A 26,308-nucleotide genomic window follows, 5' to 3' on the forward strand; every position below is an offset into this window, starting at 1 on the left:
TGATCTGATGGAACAGCAAATGCAGTTTTAACTTTCCTCCCTACCATTTTACTTCTCGAGACTAGATATTGCCATTAAACCTTGCCTCACTACGAATTTTTGAACGTGTGCACACTTTATGATCAATCTTTCTTTTGTGCTAATAAATTTTTTCGTTATCCCATTCAAAGGACTATAACATGTTTACCACAAGTCTCACATACCCATTTGGGATCGAATTTGCTGGGCCTATTGTTAGCACCCATGTGAAGATCTATACACGCTTCATTACACCAGGTGTTACGTCTATCACATAGAAAGCTACAAACAGAGGAGACTCACAATACAGATCGCTCTCAGATGTTTTAATGACCAAGATGGACCTTTGGTTTCGGACAAACTATTGACATAAGTCCAATCTGAACAGCAAAACTAGTCGAATGAAAGGGGCGAAAATCTACTTCTCTTACACTAGGAAAATGGTACGAAAATGGTTTTTTGAACCTTCTTGCTATGACCTGGAAGACTATCAGTGCTGGAGGGAGCGAAAATGTAAGATATATTAACGCTTAAATCGTGAATAAGGATATAATCGTAATTAGGGATATCGGTTAACCATGAGTTCAAGTGACACCAATAATGTAATGCATAATAACGAATTCCGCGCTCTCAAAAGATTATTTTCTAAAGCTAAACTCTGAAAAATTCAAGTCATGTTAAGAAGACACTTCCTGTCTTTAAAGTGCATCTGGGTATTTCGAATGCTGATCATTGATGCTTTCTTTGGAAACCACATGTAAAATGGAATTATGTGGAATGTAAAAGGAACTGATGATTTAAAACTTAGTGAATTATCTGGTTCCTTTTCCACTCACCTCAACTTATCGGGAGCTGGTTCGTGTATTTCGACAGCATATGTAACATGCCTGGTTGAACATGGCATTTCGTCACTGCGGTATACTTGACTCTAACTAAGTGGAATCAAAGCGTCTAAACGTTGTATAGCAAATGGATGGCTTAATATCAACATCTGCCAACCTCCGATTACTTTAATCAGCGAATAAGCCACAACATCTTCGTAAATCTGTCCCTGTCGTATTTAATGCAACTCCTGCCATAACGGAAACCCAGCAAATGGAATTAGGTAAGCTCACATCGTTTGGGAGTCTTTGAGCCATTGATGAGATAAGACAGAACTTTTCAATAAGAATTCTGGTGATCTAGAAGGCCAAACATGTTATAACAGATGATCGCTTCACTACTTTATTTTGGAGTGAAACAAGAACCACATCAAATGTTAATTGATCAAAAAACGGGAAATCTTGCAGTGCAAAATCTGCGTAAAATACTAAAGGGGAGGTACGAGACAGCTTTACAAAATCGCAAGAATTTTAGATGACGTGCTCACCAATGAAATGGTGTGTACCTGCACATGCAGAAATATATTATTATTATTATTATTATTGTTATGAAGATACTGAAAAGACAGTCTGACAGTGTTAGTTTCAAAATACTTCAAACATGCCATTCTGAAGATCGAAAAGCTAGAGACGATGGTGATTGAACAGAGGCACATACAGACGGTTCTACTGTATGAGGCAGAAACCTGGAGAACTACGAAAGTCATCATCCAGAAAATACAGGTGTTTATTAACAGTTGCCTACGCAAAATACTTCGGATCCTTTGGCCGGACACTATTAGCAACAACGTACTGTGGGAGAGAACAAACCAGATCCCAGCGGAGGAAGAAATTAGGAAGAAGCGCTGGAAGTGGATAGGACACACATTGAGGAAAGCACTTAACTGCGTCACAAGACAAGCCCTCACATGGAATCCTGAAAGCCAAAGGAAATGAGGAAGACCAAAGAACACATTACGCCGGGAAATGGAGATAGACATAAGAAAAATGAACAAGAATTGGATGGAACTAGAAAAGAAGGCCCAGGACAGAGTGGGTTGGAGAATGCCGGTCGGCGGCCTATGCTCCATTAGGAGTAACAGGCGTAAGTAAAAGGAGGCACATGCGGGTAATTTGAGGAAACTATGCCTAATATTCAGAGGAGATGGGGAAACGTTCAACATAAGATCAACAGCCGGTTTAATACAGCCGAAAACAAAAAGATGCTGGGCAAAAGGCTAAGGATTCGCTTTTTATGTTTATAGTTTAGTTGAAATACACCATATACTCATGCAATACTGAGCTTACATTCATTCTAAGCATACATAGTCGTTATCAGTCTTCAGTAATAAGAATAGTAGGTTGGTGAACCTGTGTTAATCCTGACAGATTGCCTTCCAATGAAGGTCCACCTTTTCCTTGAAAATATCCACTGATGGGGCTGATACCACTTGTTCGGGTAAGGCGTTCCAGTCATTGACCACTCGATGAGAAAAACGGGACCCTGCTTTAATTTTATTAGATCGCGATTTGTGAACGTTCTTGCTGTGACGTCGGAGATTATTAGTGCTGAATGGAGCAAAAAGATAAGACATGTTGACGCCCAAATCATAATTAATGATAAGAAATGACATTATAAGATTACCTCGCGTTCTACGATACGACAAGGGGAAAAGGTGAAGGTGTTTTAAACGCTCATCGTAAGGGAGTTTAGAAAGACCCTTCACTAATTTCGTCTCCACACACTAGACACGTTCGCGTGAGCTAACAAACTTTACAAGACATGGGCTAGCTGCTTGGATACAGTACTCTAAATGTGGTTTTACATAGGTGGGATATAAAATTCGAAACATTTCCTCGTCAAAAGATTTGAACGCTTGGCGAAGTGACCATAACGCATGAAAATCTTTGACAGCAGCTGCGTTGCAATGCGTAGTTGTTTTTAAGTCATGACCTATTATTACTCCTAGGTCTTTATGTTCTTGAACGCATGGAAGAGATCTACCATCAATAGTATAATGGTAACTATTACCGTGACTAATGTGCATTAGCACACTCTTCCTAGCATTGATTTCTAAGCCCCACTCTCGAGCCCATCTAACTAAATCGTCTAAGTCAGCTTGAAGATCCAGATGATCAGCCTCATTTTTTATTGTTCTCCAGATTTTTACATCATCCGCAAACAATAATGTCGGCGACCTAAGTAACAGCGGTAACTCATTAATGTAGAGAAGGAAAAGTAGAGGGCCTTAGATGGTGCCTCGAGGTACACAACTTTGGCCGCCTTCCAATCGGACCGAAGCTGCTACCTTGACGCGGTGGTCAGGCTTGCCTATCGTAATGACTCAACCGAGCTATATTGGCTGGAACATATGTTCCTGTAGGTTCTACCATGCCAGGCAGGTCGATTGGAGAACGGTAAGACTAAAAGAAGCAACTCAAGGTCTGAGGGCGAAGTCGTACTGCTGACTACAGAGGGGTGTGACAGCAGTAAGGTGTTTCCCTCGGACAAACAGCATCTGCAGCGATGCTGCCTTTCCACAAGGAGGGGTGGGGTTAGAAAAGGCCGACCCTAAAAGTGTCACGCCTCACCTTACCTCACGGATTTCCGTCTCCAGCGGTAAGGCCCTTTGAAGAACGGAGCTAACACATTAAAAACCTTCCACGAAAAAGCCGTGCGCAACCGGCCTCAAGCAGTTGTCCCTTGGGCTCTGCAGTCACGCTCCCAGGTCTTTAAGACCAACACTAATCCAATTTCCTTTTCAGGTTCCTCAAGAAATACCCTTCCACGGTGTGGACAGCCGGGAAGTGATATCAGCCCTCATACCCGTAACAGCACACGAGACCAAGTTGGTCACATTCAAATCCTTCCCACACCTCCTAATACCTCTCATATCTCCATGACTAACCCTCCTCACGTCTTTTTATCACATCGCACCGCTAGGGCAAACGATTCGAGTACGCGGGACGTTATTCCTGGTCTCCTGAAACCACGCTCTAAACTACACGTAGGAGCTTTGAACGTCCGAACACTGTGCCAAATAGGACGACAGGCTTCCTTAGCTAGGACTTTAGAATCCCAAGCCATCCATGTGTGCTGCGTCTCCGAAACGCGCATACAGGATCCGAGTAGCGTCATTCATCTGACCTCACCATGCCAAAATAAAGAACCGACTCGATTCACACTTCGTGTATCTGGAAGCCCTGATGCTGCTTCCCGTGGCCTCGCCGGCGTCAGCTTAAGCGCAAGCTGACAAGAAGTCTACGCAATGATCGCGAACAGTGGTGGGTGGCGAAAGCAAGAGAGATGGAAAAGGCAGCGGTAATAGGTAATAGCAGACAATTGTTCAGGCTTGTTAAGGAAACCGGTATTAGGAACCCAACTGTTAGCGAAACAATCTCAGAGAAAGACGGACATATTATACATTCTCAATCCAGGAGATTGGATCGACGGGCAGAACACTTCAGGGATCAGTTCAACTGGCCTTCAGCCACACTTCGGTTTCCCACGATCTCCAGTCAACCTGAATGGCAAGTTAATGTAGGTCCTCCGTCTATTTACGAAGTTGAAAAAGCCATAGGAAATCTGAAGCGAGGGAGAGCAGCAGGCCCTGACAGGTTTACTCCTGAGATTTTTAAGGATGGTGGTTCAGTATTAGCAGTGAGATTAACTGAGGTCTTAGGTAGAATTTGGGAACTGGACGTAATCCCATCTGACTGGTCTCAATCACTGATTGTGCCAGTCTATAAGAAAGGACAAAAGTCCTCTTGTGACAATCACAGAGGAATCAGTTTGACTAATATAGTATCCAAAATATTAGCTTCAATAATACTTCGACGCCTAACTAAGGCTCGTGAAGAGCAGACTAGAGAAAACCAGGTTGGTTTCCGACATGGACGTGGTTGTATAGACCACATATTCACACTATGTCAGGTTCTAGAACACACACACGCGTTCAAACGCCCCACAATCGTAGTATTTCTCGACCTTAAAGCAGCATTCGACTTTGTTGATCGTAAGGTTCTATGGCAGTGTTTGTCACTGAAAGGAGTACCAAAGAAGTACATTAACCTTGTAAAGGCTCTCTACTCGAACACAACAGATCGAGTGAGAGCTTATGGCGAACTGTCATCAGAATTGTTTACCTCAAGTGGTGTTCGTCAAGGTTGTCCACTCTCCCCATTCTTGTTTAACTTTGTCATTGACATACTTTTAGAGATAACACTTTCCTCATCTAGATTTCCAGGGGTTGAACTTCTACCGGGAGGTTCACTTGTTGACTTAGAATAAGCAGATGACATAGTTTTATTTGATGAAGACGCTGAAAAAAGGCAGAGTCTTCTGACCACTCTAAGCAACAATCCAAGCATGTTCGGGATGCGATTCTCCCCCTCGAAATGCAAAATGTTGCTTCAGGATTGGGTTGCATTGACACCCGAACTAATGATAGGGAGTGAAGTAATTGAGCGTGTCGATCGCTTCACTTATCTTGGAAGTCTCATCAGCCCTTATGGTCTGGTGTGTGACGAAATCTCAGCACGGATACAGAAGGCCCGACAAGCTTTTACCAACTTGCGTCATTTGTGGCGTAGGCGGGATATCTGTCTATCAACCAAAGGACGGGTTTACTGCGCAGCAGTTCGTCCCGTCCTACTTTATGGCAGTAAAACATGGCCGGTAGGAGTAGAGGATATTCGTAGGTTACTAGCATTTGATCATAGGTGTCTTCGAAACATTGCTCGTATATCATAGGACCATCGAGTAAGTAACGCAGCTGTTAGGATACGGGTACTAGGTAAGGATGGCAAATCCATTGATGACGTAGTGAAACTTCATCAGTTGAGATGGCTGAGACACGTGTTACGTACGCCCAACCACCGACTACCTCGACGTGCGATGTTCAGTGGTATAGGAGTAGGTTGGAAGAGAGCTAGGGGCGGCCAGACCAAAACATGGCACAAGTCCATGAAGTCACTGACAAGTGGACTGAGTCATGTCGGTAGGTTTAGACTACCTGGTTGGGGACCGCGAGGTGATAGCAACCAATGGTTAGAGACCCTGAATGACATGGCTCAAAATCGTTTGCAATGGTGCAGGTGCATACACTCTTTGTGTTCTCCCAAATTCTAATCTTCTGAATTCTTCATGTCCCTTTCTTCCTCTTTCCAAATTTATTTCACTGGATTATACTCTTTAAATAACATCTCCAAACACTAATTTTCCTGATTACTGCTTATACTCTTATTACCTCTACCACTACGGGATTTGAATCGACCACTGCATCTGTGTGCTAATGTGGTGTGGCAACTCGAACTGATGTACGTACGTACGAAGTTTTACGTTGTTACTGACTGACTTCTCTACAGTACCTATTATTCCGAAGCTCGTGAGCTTCCGCATAAGATGTAAGCGTGAGAAAATGTCAAATGCTTCGCTAAAATCTATGAACATCACATCGACAGACAGACCTTTATCTAAGGCTGCCACTCAATCCTCTCTCGCAATAAGTTAGTCAAGCATGAACGCTTGCTGCGAAATCCATGTTGCTCAGAAGCTGACAGATTGTGTGAATCTATGTGGCTTAGCAACCTAACTCGAATTATATTTTCAAGTAACTTAAAGACAATGCTAGTTAGACTTACAGGTCGGTAGTTAGATACGATATGTCTCAGACCATCTGTTAAGTTTGTCTTACGTTCCTACTCGTTCCCTTTCTACTCTTTTGTATATTGTCTTATACTACTTATTTACATTCGGTAGGTAGTTGTATTCCCAACAATTTTCACACCTATGTTGTAACGCAAGTTGTACTGTAATATTCTGAAATGTTCACATATACTTGCAACGTTTATTGTACTTATCATTGTATTTATCATTATAATTACTGTATCTTAATCGCTGTAGCCGTTATCCACAGTTTTGTGAATTTGTTTAAACGCAACAGTTTCCATATTTTTTGCTCTTGGTTCGGGTTTCGGTTGTTCGTAATCTGTTATCAAATTTAAACACAACTACCAACTGTCCTTTGTACTGTCGTATGTTATAACTATTCTTTGTTACTGTTACAGGAAGCCCTTTTAGTCTCATACATGAAGGACGCGTTTAAACGCCCCAAACGCCTCACAAGTTGAGGTTTGTAAATAAATTTTGTTTGTTATTCAGTAAAGAACCGCTATTGTAGACAAATCGTTGTTTTGGAAACTTCTGTTTTGCGCGTATCTCAATCGAGTGACTTGGACGCTTCGATAGATTTAACACCATCCTTAAATACAGGACTGACTATAGCGTTGTAGCGGTAAATAAATCCCTAAAATAAATAGCTCTGTAAGTTTTCGACATTAGATGCTGACCACATGTTTTAATGGACTCACCTAGCTGAAGGCGCTCGGTCATGCATCAGCACCAGATCACGTGTGGTAACGCCGTGCTCAACATCAACCGCAACCGCTAGCCAGATTAGATCAGAGAATTCCGATATATTGGTTATCGCCAAATACACTCTTACGATCTCCTCGACTCTGTCTTTTGATTTCTCTGGGTGGTTACGAATTATATTAGAAGGTGTTACTGGTAGAAGCGTTGTCAAACACTGAATACCTGTGTCATCGTCAGCGTCTTTCCAATCTCTAGGGAGTTGAGCGAGTGAAAGGGACATGTTGAAGAGTGTCGTGAGCGGTTTTGAAATAATGTCCGCAAGAGGTGACAGCAACCGTGGATATAACCCGTCAGACCCCGGTATCTTACAAGGTTTGAGGTTAGTTATCAACGGAAGGACAGTCTCCTCAGTCACCTGTACAGATTCAATGGTTGGTATCTCGGTGTGAACGGGACAAGTATTTGTTACAATAAACGTAGAGAAGACTTCGCTAAAATAGTTTGAAAAAGTCTCAGCTTTTACCCGATCTGATTCAGCTAATAAATCTGAATTTTCGTGTAACATTAAAGGGGGAATACCATCACTATGTTTCGTTCGCCGTTCAACATACAAAAACAATCGTTTCGGACAAGTACGGCTATCATATACTAACTGTCGTTCGTAAGTGGTATGGGATTCGGCTATGGTTTCTTTACAGATATTACGGAATTTTTGGTACTCACGCTTAAATGGCTCATGACCTGTCAACAAGAATAAGTCCCAGAAATGTTTCCTACGCTTTAACAGCTTCCGGGTTTCCTTATTAATCCATGGAGGGCAATGTGATAGCTTACGTGCTGACCATGGGATAAACGGCGACGTTACGGCCTCGAATGTAGCCTTAAATTTATTCTATTCATCTTCGATCAATCCATCCGCGTCGACCGACCAATCAGTCGAGATAGCACAGTTTCTGATTGCCGGAATATTGGCTCGCCAGATATTGGGACGGGGTGGAGCAGATACGAATTGTATACCATGTGTCCTAAACTTAAAGTGAATTACAACGTGATCACTGTTCGCTAGTGGGGGAAGGTGCTGAATATCAAAGACATCCTCACAGTGGTGGGTGAGGGCGAGGCCCAGCAGTGACGGATCATGTTGCAAATCAATATGTGTCGGTTTCGTGATACATCGTACAAGTGCACACTGAATAACAGTAGGTAAAAGGTCGCTATCGAAACCACTACCTGGAGTTGTAAGCTCTATCCAGTTGATATGCGGTGCGTTGAAGTCCCCAATGATGAGACAACATTCTACCATACTCCAAGAATAGACGTGTCTTAGGACAAAGTCGTCAGCAAGATAACACGGACTACGGTATATTATTCCTATAGTCACCAACCGATTTCGAGATTTAATCTTACAACATGCTACCTCACATGTACCACTAACATGAGCCTCCGATATGATTGATTGTATACGAAAGTGATCCCTAACGCATAACATTATGCCTCCCCCCTTGCGACTTGAAACTCTATCACTTTTAATACAGATATAGCCTGCAATGATGGGAGAGCATTATATATCTACAGTGAACCAAGTTGCTGTAACAAAAATTATATCGAGACTTAGTTCATCCACCATCAGACTTAGCTCGGACGTTTTACTTCTAAGACTATGGGCGTTCGTGTAGCACACACTTAAGGTGTTTTGATAATCATTCGTTCTACCCATACAGGCCTCGGAAGCATTGGCTTCCGAGACATGACTACCCGAAAACCCTTAATGGAAAGGTTGGTTTCGCCATTTAACTTTCGTGTTCTTAACTCCATAAGAGCATTCTTCCACTTTTAGTCGATCCTCAAGCTCCCAATCTGGTCGGATACGAATATTTGAATCACGAGTATTTTGTGCGTTTTTAAATAATATATCTCTTCCTTCAAAATTCTCGAGAACCAGCTTCGAGATCCTTTTTGATTGGGTCTCGCCTCCAACCAATTTGCCGAGTCGTATTACTTTTGTAATATGTACCCCTGAAACCTCTTCAGGTAGTACATTTCGCATCACAGATTCCACAAACTGCAGATCGCGTGCATGTCTTTTAGCAGGGTCATTGTCTTTCGACTGCTCTAGATTCCAAATAATTAAACTAGGAAGGAATTTAGCTTCTTTTAAAATCGTGTTCACGGCTTTCGATCGTGATGTTAGATCCTGCATAATAACTACCGGCATCTTAAAATTAGTTTTTATTGTAACATAATGATGATAGTCGAGTGAGTGACTCACAGCAATGTTTGACGAGGCTTTACTTTGGGACTTTGGCGGAGTAGTGTGAGTCCACCAAGGACTTATCAAGTAAACGGGCATTAGTTTTAGCTATTTCTCCTACTCTTCTGCGTTTAAGCGTCATCCATTTTCCATCAGTCGTAGCATCTACATTAGAACTACTCGGTGCAGTAATTGTTTCGTCTGGACCAGCGGTTGCTGCTGTAGCAACTTTGACACCAATATCTAATGACGTTTCGCTCATTGATTGTTTCGGGTTAGAAGGTTCAATTGCGGGTTGCACAGTTGGGTGTCTGGCTTGTGCTGTGACAGCGCTTACGACACTGACGCAATCTTCGCCATCAGTACACATGTTACCAGTACAGCATTCGTCAACCTTCTTATTAGATAAGGCCAAAGGCTAATTGCTTCCTGTATGAGTAATGTTTTACTCGAGCAACAAAACATACATAGCCAATGAGAGTTGGGCTTTGAGCACCTTTTATATTCAGTGAGGCTTGATCGGGTGCACATGCTATGGGACCACTTATTACACTCATTACATTGCATCCCTTCCTCCGAATGATCTACAGCTAGTTAATCAGTGTAGCATATCGGAAATCGTCATATTGATTTCGTCTGGAATCAGCCTATTTACTTAAGGGTTTAAAATATAAATTTAGAATTAATCTGAACAATTTGTATTTGATCAGTTAGGCTTCGTACGAGTCAAATTCCTTAAACCTAAAATATTGTTCGACTCGTCAATTCTGTTCATTTGAAGGATTGTCTATATTTAAGACGTTAAACTTTGAGGCACTCATTTTTTATTTTGATATGGTATTTAGTCTATCATACTTGGCTAATAACCTGGAATCAGTTGAGCATGTGGGTCATTGTTTTAGTGTATTACTGTTTGGCGGTGCACACAGATCGTTTGCTGTTCACGCTAACATGGTTAGTTTGTAGTGTTTTACTGTTTCTGAATAATTCCCTAGAATCGTCGTTCGTACTTTTATCTTGCGTGTCTCTTTAGTTTCCGGTTCCAGTCTAATATCAATCTTCTTTACAATAGACGGATTTACACTAAATTTACCAATACAGTGACAGCTTAGTAGTAAGTAATCTTTCCACAGACTGTTTAAGTGCAACATATTCCGATTTTCCCTTATGTATCTAAGATTTTAGTTCATAATAAGTGCTGTTGTCCGTCTGACTTTTCACATCGTCCTCGACATCCCAACGGGTTGTTGGGAGCTGATTTAATTCATATTTTGATGACCGTCAGACAAAACTACAGACATTTCGAGCAACGCGGATAATTATCTACGTCTTTGACCCTAGTGACTGATTTTTCGTTAGACTGAGGCTAAGTGCCACACCGCCGCACAAGGACTACCCATTCATTCGTATGGAAAACGATGCATTCGACGTCTGGGTTGTTTCCTTAAGCCGCTTCAGGATCGACACTAGGATATTTGTGTCGAGTGAGCGTCTATCGTGAACTCCATATCCTTCAGTTAGGTGACAGGCGCGTGTCCTTGGCTTGTTAATTGCTGTTTCTGGTTTTGTGCATAAAAACATTGCGTACAGCCTTTTTTCTGTAACACGCTTTTTCTTGTTTTTCAGGCTGTTACAAGGCCCATTGTCAATGTTTATGGAGTGAATGGAGCATCTACGGGTTCCACCATTAAGATGCCGGCAGTCTTTACGACCCCACTACGTTTGGACCTTCTGAATTTCGTCCATGACCAAATGCGTAAAAATTCAAGACAACCATATGCAGTTAGTTCAAAGGCTGGTCATCAGACATCTGCCGAATCCTGGGGTACCGGAAGAGCAGTTGCCCGTATTCCTAGAGTGAGAGGTGGTGGTACACACAGGTCAGGTCAAGGTGCTTACGGAAATATGTGTCGTGGTGGTCATATGTACGCTCCAACAAAGACAATGAGACGGTGGCACAGAAAGATAAATATTCAGCAGCGACGATATGCTATATGCTCTGCAATCGCCGCGACCGGAGTACCATCGTTAGTCATGGCTCGCGGTCATCGAGTTGACCGTGTCCCTGAACTCCCACTTGTCTTATCTAAAGAGGTCGAGTCACTTAAGAAAACAAAAGATGCGGTTAAAGTACTTAAAGCGATCCGAGCTTGGCCAGATATTCAAAAAGTTTATAACTCTCAGAGATTCCGTGCTGGCAAAGGTAAAATGCGAAATCGAAGACGAATTCAAAAGCGTGGTCCGATAATAATTTATAAAAAAGACGATGGAATATCACGGGCCTTCAGAAATATTCCAGGTAAGTTTTATTTGCCTGATTGACGTGTCTTAGGTGTCACTTTGATTAATGTCAAGGCTCTTAATCTTCTTAAGTTGGCCCCAGGTGGTCACATGGGACGTTTAGCTATTTGGTCAGACTCGGCTTTCCGTCAGTTGGACAAGCTTTATGGCACTCGAAAAACAGGAAGTGTAAAAAAATCTGGTTTCCATCTTCCCATAGCAAAAATGGCCAATGCAGACTTAGGTAGACTTTTACACTGCCGTGAAGTCTCTTCTGTCGTGAAATCTAGGCGTATGCATTTGCAACGTCCAGGTCCTAAAGTCAAGAAAAATCCGTTAAAGAACCAGCAGGTAAGTTGTAAAATATATTTCAACTTAGCTTGTACCATTTCTTGGACCTTTCAACTGTAATGCCGTTCTCTTCCTAATCTTTCCTAGGCGTTGCTAAAATTGAATCCATTTGCGCTTGGAGAAAAACATTTCAAGATGGCCCTTGCACGTGCGATTAAAAACGGAAAACTTAAACGAAAAGCTGCTAACAAAGTTGACGAAGCTCCTTCAAAAAAAGCTAAATATGTAAAAGTAAAATGATGTCTTGAAATACAGTTGTGATGATGGCATCATTTTCTGAATGCATAGATGATTGTCTGATATTTCGATCTATTCTGCTTATCGACAGTCGAGTATGTCCTGGTGTTGTTCGTGTTATGTAGAACATTTCAAGAATACATAACACTTAGTGTTTATGAGTTGTAAAACAACAAATTAAAAATAAGTTTGAATTGCAATAAGCATGAGAGCAGTCTTTCGTTATGATCGTGGTTATGTATTTGTAAACTTTAAAGTCAAATTATGTAGTTTCGTGACTAATGTTTGGCTGTAACATTCTAGTGGTCTCATCTGTGCATATGTAAGGCTAGTCAGCGGTAATAAGGTTTACGATTTTGATAATCAGCAACCCCATTTGGAGGCTTAACTAAAAATGTAGGTAATTAAGTGATCGTATATTAAAGGCACTTAACTGTATGGTGTACTAGTTACAAGTGCTTACCACAAAGACCGTTTCAGAAATCTCGAAAAATACGTTGTATGATTTATAAGATTACTGGTGGAAGCTCCAAGTTTCTCACGAAACACTTCGTTAGTTCCATTTCATGGTAGGGTTTTTGATTAATATCAAATGTTTGTGTGGAAATCTGTTGTGGGGTGACCTGTTTCTGTTATGGCTAGCATTATGTCGTATGTTGTACTACCAATAGTCTTGGCAAGTAAGTTTATTGAAGAGGATCTTAATGCTTACCAGTTTAAGGAAGTGAAATTAACTTGCATCAACAATGTCGCGAGATCAATCCCTTTTGATACCGACTGTATAACGTCCGCGTAAGCATCGCAACCAATGGTTAGATAATTTAGGTGACATGATTCAAAAGCCTCTTCAATGTTAAAGGTGCATTCACTGTATCTTCCTTAAGATCCCGAAATGTTATACCTTTATTTCCTGCACCTGAACTTTTACCCTAGTGCTGATACTTATACTATAGCGTGCTTCTTAAGAATTCAATATTGTGTGGCAACTTGGGACGGCGTACATGTTCAGGTTCTGCGTTAAAAATGACACTCCTTTTTGATAGGGTATCAAATATTTTCGACAACTTAACAATGTCACTCGTGAGTGATTACCGTTATGTTGCTTAGTCGTTGTTAGTTACGTGCCATCTCGTCGACATAATGGGCTAATTGACAATTTGACCACTGTAGAACAAGATGAATATCCTGTGCTCTAAGTATCTTTGATCAAAACGCTAACTACTACCGTCCAAAGGTGTCTTGGACTTTTGTCTCATGTAAGCTTTGTGGTTTGGCAGAGTTGCACAACAGCAATAAATTTCTCACCCAAACATGTTTTCCTCCCGCAACAATCTTCCATGGGAGAGTTACAAAGTTCGTTATTGGCGTGAAAAATTTTAGTGTAAATCCTCTCCGTCATCTTTTTTCTAGTAGCTCTTAACACTAAAAAGCATTCTACTATTTCACGGGTTACCATATTATGGTCATCTGATATCACTGAATGAGACACTCGTTTCAAAACTACATAAGTTGCTTTGATACGAATTGCACCCTTTTGTTAGAAATAACCGATTGGCTGAATAAGTTAAAATCACATGAATACTGACTGTTTAGTCAAGTACCGGTAGTCAAAAGTCGTATTGACAAATGTAAACTGGATTGAATTTATTTACAGTATAAAATGACGGATCAGCAGCATGTCTTTCTTCCCCAAATACAGCGTAGATTGTCTAGCTACTCCAGCAACGGACTAATCAAATACTCTTCATGATTTAAATTAAAAGGCGATCTTAGGTATTACACCATTGGAAAGCAGGAAGCACTGGGTAGCTGTCTCGTCCTAGTATGGGAATCCTCAGTAGCGCACATTCGTGACCTCAACATGTACATCATTAGATAATGACAGCGCTTAAGATTGACCAGAAGTCCTCGGTTCAATGAACTCTAGCAGGGTTGTGGACCGCAGATCCCATATTATAACTAGATACTTTGTAAGTGTTATCCGTAACATACATTTTTCCACGGTGGGAACCTATTGCGACTTGAAGTAAGTATCGATGATACTGAGTTTTTTCTGAATATGGCCTAGCATGGTTAGTGTGATTTTTTACTATAACTTTTCGGCTGAGGATTGTAATTGCGGTCTAGGTGTTACGAACGTCTGATGATTTGTACACTCGAATTCGTCAAAATAATGTCCACACCTGTTTATACTGAGAAACTGCAGACAGAATATTTATTAACTTTTGCCGTTTTTTGGATAGCTACCAGTAGTGGAACTCAGGATAGACGTTCCATCCTACTTCGACTTGTCAGACAAACTGCAATTTCTAACTCAGAAACGATCGACACTATCTAGTTTACTTGAAAAAAGAGCAAGCTAAATTGGATGGATATCATTGTCATATGTTGTGGTGTTCTGTACTATTTAAGAAAAGACAGAATTCCGGTTAGGATTATAAGTGAACAACAGCTAGACTCCAAGAGTTTACTTTTAATTCTTGGAATTAACTTGGTGAATGTACTTGTATCCTAATGATTTGTCTCTATCTGATTTCAAGGTTATTATCTATCATTTAGAGCGCTACCTCTTGTTTATTGACAAAATTTGCTTGTTGCCTTTTAGAAACAGTCCTTATCATTATGAGTTGTTATCAAGAATGAATATCAAGCAATTTACTAAGATCAATACACCGATACATTTTGGTCCGTAGTTATTTAACAACTTTTATTGTATTCAAGTATGCTTAAAAATCACATGTAAACGGTCGATAAACAGTTCTGAAAATAATAATTAGGCTTATGTAATATCTTTACCTACTATAGTAACGCAATTTTTTTACTGCTCAACAAACATCGTGAAATGACTCAACTTATTCACTAATGCAAATTTGGATTTTAAACTCGGTCTGAGTGGTAAGCGAAGGAATGGCGTTATATTTGTTTTATGAAATATAATCTTTGGGAACAGTTATGTAAAAATGGTCCCATGGTGCTGCTAATAATGGTATTAATGCGATTTGCAAAATACTAAGAAAGGAATGTGGGATTATTAAGTTTTATTCTCAGTAGTAATCGTTTATAAGTTTTTTCTAATATCTCATGTTTGTGGAACCATTTGTGATAGAAGCTGGTCAATTCAACGAATGCACTATAAACGAATCATAGGAATGAAGAATTGTAATGTTATTTAATTTATCGATCATTTTTATGGTTGATCTATTATAATATGATTATATGCTAGTAAAATGGCAGTTTATGTAGAAAATAGGAAAGCAGGGTTATGTATATTTGAATTTTCAAGAAATAGGTTTCTTAAGTTACTGGGACGTTAGATTTATCCTATGATTACAACATGCTTAATGCACTAAATCCGGAAAATAATTGCTGAGTTTTCTAATATGAAGTCATAACCGGTTGGATTCAACCATATCGGAAACAGACAGATACCATCAATTTTTTGGACAACGTTGCGAATTGACTGAAGTTAGGATTGCGAACCACCTAATTCCGACATGTCAAGGAATCGTAAGGTCCTAGGTCAGATTCGAGGTGTGGTTATAGGTTCAATGTAAAAGTGCCAAAACAGGAGGGAAGGGCTAAACAGTGTATTAGTCTCTATCGATAAGGGCAAATTAGCTAATAATATTTGTATTAAATACCCACGATTGTTTAATTTTAGACTGGCTATTACTCTTACCCTTTTTATTTAACTACCAATAATAACATTGCACCAGTTGTGAAACATAACTAATCCTTGTTATTGACTCTGTATTATATCCTCGTTACTGTTTAGTATGCGTGTGTTATTTGTTCTCTTCGTAATTGGGTTCTTGCGCTAATTGTATTAATTTGTAGTTTATAAACATATTATAATTGGTCGCTATATACATATTTACCTCTTTTGACGATAGCCCTGCTAAAACTGTTTTGGAGTATAGGAACTTACTCAAAAAATTCACTTTAAGGTGATTACTTCCTATATATTATTCCCGAATTCTCAAAGGCTATTTAGCTGATGGATGGCTTGTATTTGTGTTCACTCTGAAACATCAGTTGCTAAAGTCGTGAACATTAGAGCTTGAATAACCAGTAATCGTAAGCACATATCGTGTTCTGATATTCAATATTAAATTATCGGAGTTTAGTAGGTAGTAATATTTTGTTTTCAAAGCTGTAAGGACAGCATTATTAGCGATATAAAAATGCATACATTTTTTAGGGTTGCGAGTTGTTTGTGAAAATGTTAACACTTCCCAAGTAACTTGTTTGTACGTTTTCCATTCTAAACTACTGCGATTTTCATTTCAAGTAATATGTGAATTGCTGGTCATCGCCCTCAGCTTGGTCGGTTCTATAGGTTATAGCTTCCTATTGGAGTTTCGAGGAATCCATAAATTACCAGTAAGTGACTCTTTCCAACATGGTAGTGTATTCCGAAGTCAATCTCCATTAACTAGGGAACTAATGAAAAGTCAGGGAATAGAACTGGATTCCTTTAAATTTTATATTCATTTTGTGAAGGTCACTAGTAAACTTTCAAACGCATAACAATTTGCATGAAATATACGCATTTATTAAGAAGTAATTTTCACTCCCAAAAATATAGTGTCAACCATAATATAATTGGAAATAAAAAAAACAATTGAAATTCTCAAAATTTACAAAATTCCATTTCGTTTATTGACAATTGAATTTGTGTTAACCAACATCAATTTATCTTAGTTTACCTTTCTAATAAGACTAACAAAATAAGTTGAACGTAGATGCAAAATACTTGGAATATTCTTCCTATTGATGTACATACATATGCATGGTGTTTCATTGATGCGGAAATTATTAGTCTTCAACCGTTGATTCTATAAAAGCATGTAAATTTACTTCTTCGCTCGGATTTAATTTCGGACAATTTTTATGCATAAAATTACGAGGTGCAATCGCACCATTTTGAGTTGCACTTTTGAAAGAAAATGTGAAAATGAAAACCAGAAGTAAATTTTAAGAAAAACATTATTTAAAAAAGTCATTTAAATCATTATAAATTCGGAGGGAATGGTTTTTGTTTATTTTGGTCCATATTTGTTAGCTGTGTTCAAATCGAATCAGGTCACAGAGAAAAATAAGTTTGAGTTTTTTATCACAGTTAATTTTTTCAGATTTCATCGAAGCGTGATTATGGTTAGATTTTACACTTAGCTTTCGTTTAATTACTTTTTTTGTTCTCCGTATTGTAAACGCTATTATTTGTACTTACGAACTAGTTTAAAGGAATTACAAACTCGGACAGAAACACTTGCTGTTGGCAAATTTAGGTTTTTAGCTCATCCGTTGGCATAACGAGCGACAAATATATTGGAATTGAGGTACACCTCATATATGACAGATGGAGAAACAGCTGTATCTGGTGAAACTATTAAAAAACTTGATGATTAAATACGGATGAAATATACAGACTTGAAAACATATAACTTCCTACCCGTAGATTTTAATTGGTCAAAAATGGTTTAAGCATAAATATTTGACTGTTAATCTTAATGAAGTTAGGGTCATCTCTCATATCTCTCTGTTCAGATAAATCTCCCCAATCAAAATAACCCTAGTGCTTTCACTGTGTTCGTTTGTTATTTCTTACTCTTTTGTCACTCTTTCTACGTCGACATGTGTAGTAGTTGATCCCGACAAGAGACTGAAACCGTATCACATATAGGCGCTCACTGGTCATATAAAAAGAAATACAGATATTTTCTGGTCTGCATTACTCTGTCCCTTTTGTGAAGGAAGTTAAATATTGTTTCTTTATCTTTAGATTTATCTCAGGAATTTTAAAAATTTCGCTGTGTGGTTCATGAAGCTTAATTCAATACTTGAGTTGTGGAGTCTGTTGAATGTTATTAAGATTATGAAATCAATCCAGTTCGAAAGGTTTTTCACTGGGAATCGACCTTAGGGAAGTATTTTAAAATTATACCGTTGTTTCGTCATAGTTTGAGACTTCGATAATATCTTTCAAATATAATCATCTATTAATTTCCACATCTAGTGTTATTCAAGTATACACCAGTTGGCGTCTGCTGGGATCATCGGGTAAGTAATAGTGGCGTTAGACGCTGGGTATTAGGTAATGATGGTAAATCAGTTGATGAGGTTATGAATCTTCATCGACTGAGATGGTTGGGCCACGTGTTACGTATGCCTGAACACCGATTACCACGACGTGCAATGCTATCCGGTATTGGAAATGGTTGGAAGAAAGTTGGGGGCGGCCAAATCAAAACGTGGCATCTACTTGAAGTCACTAACTTCTAGTCTGAGCCATGTTGGGAGATGCAGACTACTTGGTTGGAGTCCGCGTGACTATCGTAACCAATGGTTGGAGACTCTTGGTGACATGGCTCAGAATCAATCACAATGGCGTTGGTATATACACTCTCTGTCTTCCCTTAAACTAAGAGATTAAAATCGCTTCATATCTTTCTTTCTACGAACTAATTCTTTTTTCCTGTACTATATCCTTATATACAATCTTTCTTTTATATATTACCACCTCTGAATTAACTACTTTTATGAATCCGGTGTTCATCTTGTTGTGTTAATGAGGTATGGCAACTTGGACCGATGGATATATGTACTTGATCCTACGTTGTAACTAACTGACACCAGTTAGGAAAGGAAACTTTTCGTAAGAGAATCAACTTATGCTACCGTTATCTCTACATACTAAGTCTAATTTATCAAAGCAATAAAAAAATCAAACTTACATATCAAAACTCAAATGAGCTAACACTTTATTAATATGTTCATCTGGTATATCATCGATTTTCGCAAGATAACGATAGAATTCTAGCCATTGCTCAAATGGTAATCTAGCTGCCCCACCTTCAGGATCTGCCGTTAAAATTTCACATATCAATTTCAAAGTTTCTGATAATGTCTGTAATAGTATAACAAAAAAGTGCAAACGAGTTCTTAAGCTTAATAAAATAAAGTAAATCCTGTTTTATTCAAGGTTCAAAATGGGTCTATGGTCCATTTTTTGGACACCAATAGATCATAGACCTGAACCGTGCTTGATCTACTAAAATTTTAGCAACCAGTAAATATCGCTGGAACTCGCTAAGTAAACATGATTCGTGGTGTAAGTAAATGAGTCTACATATAGCTGAATAGGATGGATAGCCTTACATCAATAATAGTAATTGTTATGTGGTTGAATGTAGTTCACAGTTATGAAATACATAATAGTATGATTAAAATATCTTGATACCTTGTGGATGTAGGGTATTAAGTTAATGCTTTAGAAATTTGAAAAGTAATAAATTTGCGACAAATTCTCAGAGTACTTGGCTTTATGGTAGTGTATTTCTCAACATATTCACCGAACGTTTGCGCGCAGGAAGAGGCTGTAGTTCACTCAATATAAATAGAAGGAATACTGCGGTTCTAAATTTATGTAAATGGGTCTAGAAAACAATATATGAAATTTTAATTACTTCTTAAGAAAGCATGCCTTCAAATGCCCTGGTGCGGCCGAAGGTGGGGAGAGTCAGCTCTCATCCTCGAAATGCTCTCACATGGTCACATGTATACAACCACTGTCAGGGAAGTCCTACTCACTGTCTTCTCGCGGCGAGTGTTGGTTACGAAATTGAGAGAACAAAAAGAGATTGTCCAGCGCTTTAACCTGGTTGGTGGACATGGAGAGTCTACCTAAGGGAGTTGGAAAACCTGATTCCAAACCAATGATGCACATGGGCTCCAGTATTCTGAAGGAACAAATGTCGTGTGAACTTATTGTTGGTCACTGGCTACCATGAGACTGCATCTCCTGACGTTGCTCCACTGCCTTGCGAACCATACCTTTAGATTGAAAGCTACGAATGTGCCGCCCCCCAAGAAAACCACCTGCTTCGGTTTGGGCATCCGGGCAGTACCATAGCCCTAACACAAATCGAATGGCGCATATGTATCTAGTGCTCCTTTGGACCAATATTTATGCTCAAATAAATAAGTGAACACGTATTGGTGAACAAACAATATGACTGGACTTCGAGATTTTACCAAATTAACATTTCATACAGACATCACATAAGCTTAAGCTTAATGTATTACTACCCATTAATGTTCCTATTTTTAAACAGTAAGTCATATCGATCCGATTGCATGTGAATATATCGTTTTACCTAATTGTGTTTAGTCATACACCTAGATAATATTATTAAAGCAATTTACTAGGGAGAACAAATTACTTGAGTCGAGGTCAAGCTGTAAAATTAGTAAATTAAATATTATTTGTTTTGATAAATTTGGATTACCCAAATAATGAATCTAATACAATAATAAAGATAGATTCATTGAAATTGAGAAAAATTGTTGATACGTAAGAGCGAAGTATATGTGTAGTGGACAAGAGCACAAGTGGGGACAATCGAATGTATTTGAACATAAATTACAGAACATCCCATTAAAATCTGAGAACCATACAGTGAATACTTAATTTGCAAAATATTAATTAATTGTCTCAAACTCGAATGTTCCCTTTGCAAATACTAGTCCATCGTCTCAGATTTCATTGTTCTAGCATTTTCAGTTCCAATCCTTTCCTTCTCCATCTTCTACTGAAATACACTCTCTTCCTGACCATCGTTATATACTACTTATGTGGAGATAAGTAGCTCACATCACATATGTACAACCAAAAAGAGATTGTTCATAGAGAATACATTTGAGTCTATTGCATTGTTATTAAGCTCCTTGAGATGGCTAGCTTAGCTTCCACGTTGCAAATTAAGTCAGCTAACTAGATTCAGAACTATATGCTAGAAAGTATAAAATAAGTTATTAGTTGTTGATTAATTAATACAATCGTAGAAGTTGAAAAATGGTATCTATGCAGTCATACGCGAGTTATATTAACTGGATAATTTTTAAAATATGCCTCGGTTTCAGTTTAGTGCTCAGTTATATGAACATAAAAGTGTCTTTTATTTCTATATTAAGGATCCAGTAAATCTGTACCATCCAAGAAACTAATTCTAAATCTAAGTGAAGGAAAAGAAGTGTTCTGAAATTATTTTGTCTAGCACTTATTACGAAGAAATAAACTATTGATATGTAGTGAAGCTGCTATAATACGCTTGTATCATTAGTTTTATGTCAATGTAAGGCTAGTTTCCTACAGAGATGATATCAGAATTGACAGATATACATGTGCCGACCAGTGATGGTTTGCTTGGAATCTTAAAGTCTACTTCTAAGCTGATAGCTGGTTGAGGAGTGCTGAATATATTGTTTTCTATTTTATGCGATGATTGATTAGCTAACATGTAACTAAACGTTATTACGACTTATTCAAGGTACGTAGTGAGGTGTAATCAGTGATAAATTAAAATGTCTTAATAATTAAACAAGATTCTTTGGTCTTTTTAACAAGTCGAAAAATCTTTTAGGGATAAATCAGTAATGATAAAGAAAGTGGATTAACTAAGACAAAAATTATGGTAAACTCTGTATGAGATAAAGTAAAAAGACTTACGGCACATAAATCAGAAGCAGCAAGTGCTAAAAACCACCTCCATTCACAGGTATTTGCGAAATTTCCTATGCGACAAATTTCTTGGAATCGTTCAACCGGTAGCGACAAATCTTTCCATTTTTCTTCAATGACAGATAACGATACGATTTTCAATGACGCAAGCTATGAAAAGAAAAAGGCAACACTATGTTATGTTACGGAATTGCTTAAAGTTAATTATAGGAAAAGTTAGCAAATCTGTTCCGATGTAGTTAAAATTAAAAATCCCAGATCAATACAGCCAAATACTACCCTCCTTTTGTGTATTAGATCGTCGAGTCCTTACCACTAGAGAAATAATTAAAGTATGTAGTGAGATAAAATAAAGTACGTAGGGTGATTTTTACTTAAAACAATGGATAAATTTCAGATACAAATACTAGTAAAGCATAGAAAAGAAATATTGGTTCACGTTACGTTCACATACCTATATGATTTGGAAATTGAAAAATTGATAACAGTTGATATGCATATTTTCAAAAAGCGACGCTGAAGTTTCTTGATGGAGACTACACAGACAAGAAGTAACTACTTAAGATATTTACTAAAGCCCTCATTACGTTTCAATTCGTTTTAAAAAACTTGGGTATACAAACTTCGTAACTACTTTTCAAAATCTCTGGAATTTACATTTGATTTCAGTTCAAAATCCACAACATTTTGCATTAATTTTACTAAAATTTGATACGGATCCTTAGGAAAATTAACCAAATAGATACGTTTAGGGGACATATTGCATAAAATCAGCTAGTAACCTAATGTTGTACACGGAAACAAAAGAAAAACGACATTTTCACCATTTACAAAATATTATGTAATCCGGGTCATCACATAAAAGCCTACTCAAATATCAATAAAAGAGTGAACACTTAATTGTCAAAAGTTTTTCTCACTATGAGTCAAATATCACCAACTTGGAACCAAGCATAATATATATGCCTGTTTATTTATTTGAACACATAAATACTGGTACAAGGGGGTACCAAATACATATGCGCCACACAAATCTCATTTAATATGTATGAGGGCTGTGATACTGCCCGAGTGCCCAAGCCAAAACACGTGGTTTTCTTAGGGGGCCACACCCGGAGCCTTCGACCTAAGGGCCTGATTCACAAGGCAGTGGAGCATCGTAAGGGAATGCAGTTCCATGGTAGCCAATGACCAACGATTGGTTCATACTCCATTTGTTCCTTCAGGATACTGGAGCCCATGTGCATCATTGGTTTGGAATCGGGTTTTCCAACTCCCTTAGGTAGACTCTCCATGTCCACCAACCAGGTTAAAGCGCTGGACAATCTCTTTTTGTTCTCTCAATTTCGTAACCAACACTCGCCGCGAGAAGACAGTGAGTAGGACTTCCCTGACAGTGGTTGTATACATGTGACCATGTGAGAGCATTTCGAGGATGAGAGCTGACTCTCCCCACCTTCGGCTGTACCAGGGCATTTGAGGGCATATGGCTGTTGAAATCCCACATTATATCAGCATACCAAGTTAAATTATCGAGGTGAATACGAAAGTAGTAGAGATACTATTGGAAAAGAAGGAATAAGTTTGTAAAATAAAAAAGTATAATTTCAAAGTTGAAGATGTGAAGAAAGATGGTAAACGAATCCACCTACATCTTTAAAACCAACTTTGAGATATAAATCAGTGGACTCAGAAATAGTCTACCATATGAGGGGATGTATTGTTATCCGTGGACAACCGTGAAAGAATTGAACATATATATCTAGACACCCACGGACTGCTTTTCTCCAGTTGGAACAGTGAGTATACAAATACGACAAATTTGTTTCCTACTCCATGGTACGGAATAATGTCTTTTTTAGTTTTTTTCTTCTACTCCCTTTTCCAAATCTCTAAAACGTATAGTAAGCGTCATTTTCTGTAGAACTGCTTATCAGTAATAAAATGTACCGACAAACTTTTAAAGCATCTACAAAGCCCTACACGATTACTGGGTTCGAATGGTCGAACAAATTATACCGGGTATGGTTAATGACTTGAAACAATTCATTAGTCTAAAGATGGAAGAGAAAGGAATACAAGTGGTTTTATTTAGCTCGTATAAATGTATCTTATAAAGTGACACAGAAGGTCATCTTTGAAACGTTCGTATGCGAGATCTTGAATGCACCTGTTAAACAATAAATTTTAATTTTACCATCTATTAGTCTTAAAAATCGAGTGTTAATTTCGGCGGATATCATTCTATAAATTTAAACTTGGTGCAAAATATTTAGGTAGTAATAGTATAAACTATTTAGTATCATATATACCAAAAAGTACTGTATAAATGAAGGTCATAGCATTCATTCCACTGGACCAACCTGGTTATTTAAAATTCTTAAAATTCCTGGTGTTAAACCTGTGTCTGTTTTTTGTGTACTTATTGGAAGCTCAAGTCTTTCTTTAACTGGTGGTATTTCACTTTGTGCTATCGCTTTAAAATATCTATGGAATCACAAATTACAGATTGGAACTACTTACGCATAAGACCACTTGAGAACGTCTTTAGGTTGCGTTCTGATAGCTGCTTTGGTGAATTGCTTTAAAATGTCTGGAAGAGCTGGAGGTATTTGGATTTGCTCATGACAATAATGAGGATTATTAGAAATAGGCATTAGTTTTAATATTTTAATAAACACTGAGGCTATAGTAACCTATATGTAAATTAGTTAAAACAGATTCAATAGTTCAGTCTCGAATGACTGGTCTTAGATCCGATTAATAAGTAGTTGATAAAACCTGAAAAGTTTCAGATTTCATTATACCAAAATAATCTCATAGGTTTTAACTGTTGTTTAACTACATGAACGTTACAATCCAAATACATTTCAGCTGTAAATAAATCCTCAAAATAAATAGCTCTGTAAGTTTTCGACATTAGATGCTGACCACATGTTTTAATGGACTCACCTAGCTGAAGGCGCTCGGTCACGCATCAGCACCAGATCACGTGTGGGAACGCCGTGTTCAACATCTACTGCAATCGCTAGCCAGACTAGATCAGACAATTCCGATGTATTGGCAATCGTCAAATACAACTTCTGATCTCCTTCATTCTGTCTTTTGATTTCTCTTGGTGGGTACGAGTTATATTAGAAGGTGTTACTGGTAAAAGCGTTGTCAGACACTGAATACGTTTGCCATCTTCATTGGTGAGCCTAACGTGATCTGGTACACCAAATCGTAAACTGTGAGTCTGTGGGGACTCACTTTTATCACGAGAACACGATTGGTTTAATGAAAACAACTATTATTATTATAACCAATTGTACCTGTGCTTGTTTGACGTGCTCTTTGTTTAACTGTGCTAATTATAGCCATTTTGTGCTTCCATTAACTTCTGCGGTTTTTGGTACTGTTCGCGCGTACTCCTCCCTCCAGTTTCCACTTGTACCATTCCTTGGCACGATCTTGGTATTCGTTCAATACCACGAGATCGCCAACGAAATAAATCTGGTTACGTTCAACCTTCGTCTTCTGATTTACTTGACACGTGTTTCTTGGTAGCGGTGTTCATAGTTAATCTCAACTCGACGCCACGCTACAATTGGTAATCCCAATTAGACTACAATTGGTGACCCGTATTATGGAACACGCCTCTGCTTCTGGTCAAATCTTCCAAAGAAGCCAATTCGGTGAGTCTATGATTTATCTATCCACGTCTGTCGTATATTTTTCATATTTTTTAATATATAATATACTCGACATGACGGATAACGATAAGAATAGTATTAATATAATAGACTCACATGTATGTGTACCGAATCCTTGTTACTTTTTTATTCGCGTGACGATGAATTCCACGCTTTATTCGAGAAATTTTCCCCTATTATTTATTCTCCTCGCTGACCCGGCTGCTTGGTACGGAATGCATTCGCATACGCATTACCGTCTACCACCCAGCATCAAATGGTTAAGTTGAACGGTTTCACTGCCAACTTAAAAGTGCTGTACGAGCACACGAGAACGACAACTGGTACGAAACCTTATCGCTCGTCCTCTTATGTATTCGAACGAGCTTGAAGGCAGATATACAATGTTCCGCCGCTGAACTGGTATACGGCACGACATTGCGTCTGCCCGGAGAATTCTTCACACCACGGAGCAGACCTGATTTCGGTAAATCAGACTACGTCCATCGACTGTCTGCATTTATGTGAACGCTGTCTCCGGTGTCAACTCGAATACAACATCGACAGGTCGCTCTCTCTCGAGAGTTATCTACCTGTTCACATGTTTTTGTACGGGTAGATTCAGTACGCAAACCTTGGCAACAACCTTACGAAGGCCCTTTTCACGTGATCGCTCGTCACGAAAAGGCCTTCAAGGTTGATCGACTTGGCCGCGTCGAGATCGTCAGCATTGATCGT

The 26,308-nt window shown here is 38.7% G+C and overlaps 2 protein-coding genes across 3 annotated transcripts; one reads left to right on the forward strand and one right to left on the reverse strand.

Moving 5' to 3' along the window:
- Positions 1-10,339: 10,339 nt before the first annotated feature.
- Positions 10,340-15,532, forward strand: RPL4 (60S ribosomal protein L4; the record flags this gene model as incomplete). The annotated part of the gene is made up of 4 exons (XM_012944648.2): positions 10,340-10,459; positions 11,132-11,804; positions 11,838-12,136; positions 12,224-15,532. 4 exons carry the CDS (start codon positions 10,340-10,342, stop codon positions 12,374-12,376), a joined length of 1,245 nt encoding a protein of 414 aa, XP_012800102.1. The 3' UTR covers positions 12,377-15,532.
- Positions 15,533-17,036: 1,504 nt separating this feature from the next.
- On the reverse strand, positions 17,037-25,233 carry ROPN1L_1 (Ropporin-1-like protein). Of its 2 annotated transcripts, none has more exons than XM_012944647.2 (5): positions 24,420-25,233; positions 24,260-24,383; positions 21,885-22,046; positions 19,111-19,283; positions 17,037-17,309 (listed from the first exon to the last, which is right to left on the reverse strand). In XM_012944647.2, the coding sequence occupies exons 1-5, from the start codon at positions 24,551-24,553 to the stop codon at positions 17,192-17,194; spliced, it is 711 nt and encodes a 236-aa protein (XP_012800101.1). In that variant the 5' UTR covers positions 24,554-25,233; the 3' UTR covers positions 17,037-17,191. The 2 variants fall into 2 exon arrangements, with proteins under 2 accessions (XP_012800101.1, XP_051066427.1); XM_051215884.1 differs by having other exon boundaries at positions 20,665-22,046.
- Between the last annotated feature and the right edge of the window lie 1,075 nt (positions 25,234-26,308).

The sequence above is a fragment of the Schistosoma haematobium genome, chromosome 4 (genome assembly GCF_000699445.3).
Source record: "Schistosoma haematobium chromosome 4, whole genome shotgun sequence".
In the NCBI taxonomy this organism is placed as follows: Eukaryota; Metazoa; Platyhelminthes; class Trematoda; order Strigeidida; family Schistosomatidae; genus Schistosoma; species Schistosoma haematobium.

What these genes read in the sequence shown, in the direction of transcription:
- ROPN1L_1 (XM_012944647.2), bottom strand. Translation starts at nt 24,553, where the DNA reads ATGCCTATTTCTAATAATCCTCATTATTGTCATGAGCAAATCCAAATA. An exon ending in GTTCTCAAGTGGTCTTATGC is followed by an intron (nt 24,384 to 24,419) that starts GTAAGTAGTTCC and finishes GTGATTCCATAG; the next exon opens with ATATTTTAAAGCGATAGCAC. An exon ending in GCTCATTTGAGTTTTGATAT is followed by an intron (nt 17,310 to 19,110) that starts GTAAGTTTGATT and finishes TTCTTTCAAAAG; the next exon opens with TGCAACTCAAAATGGTGCGA.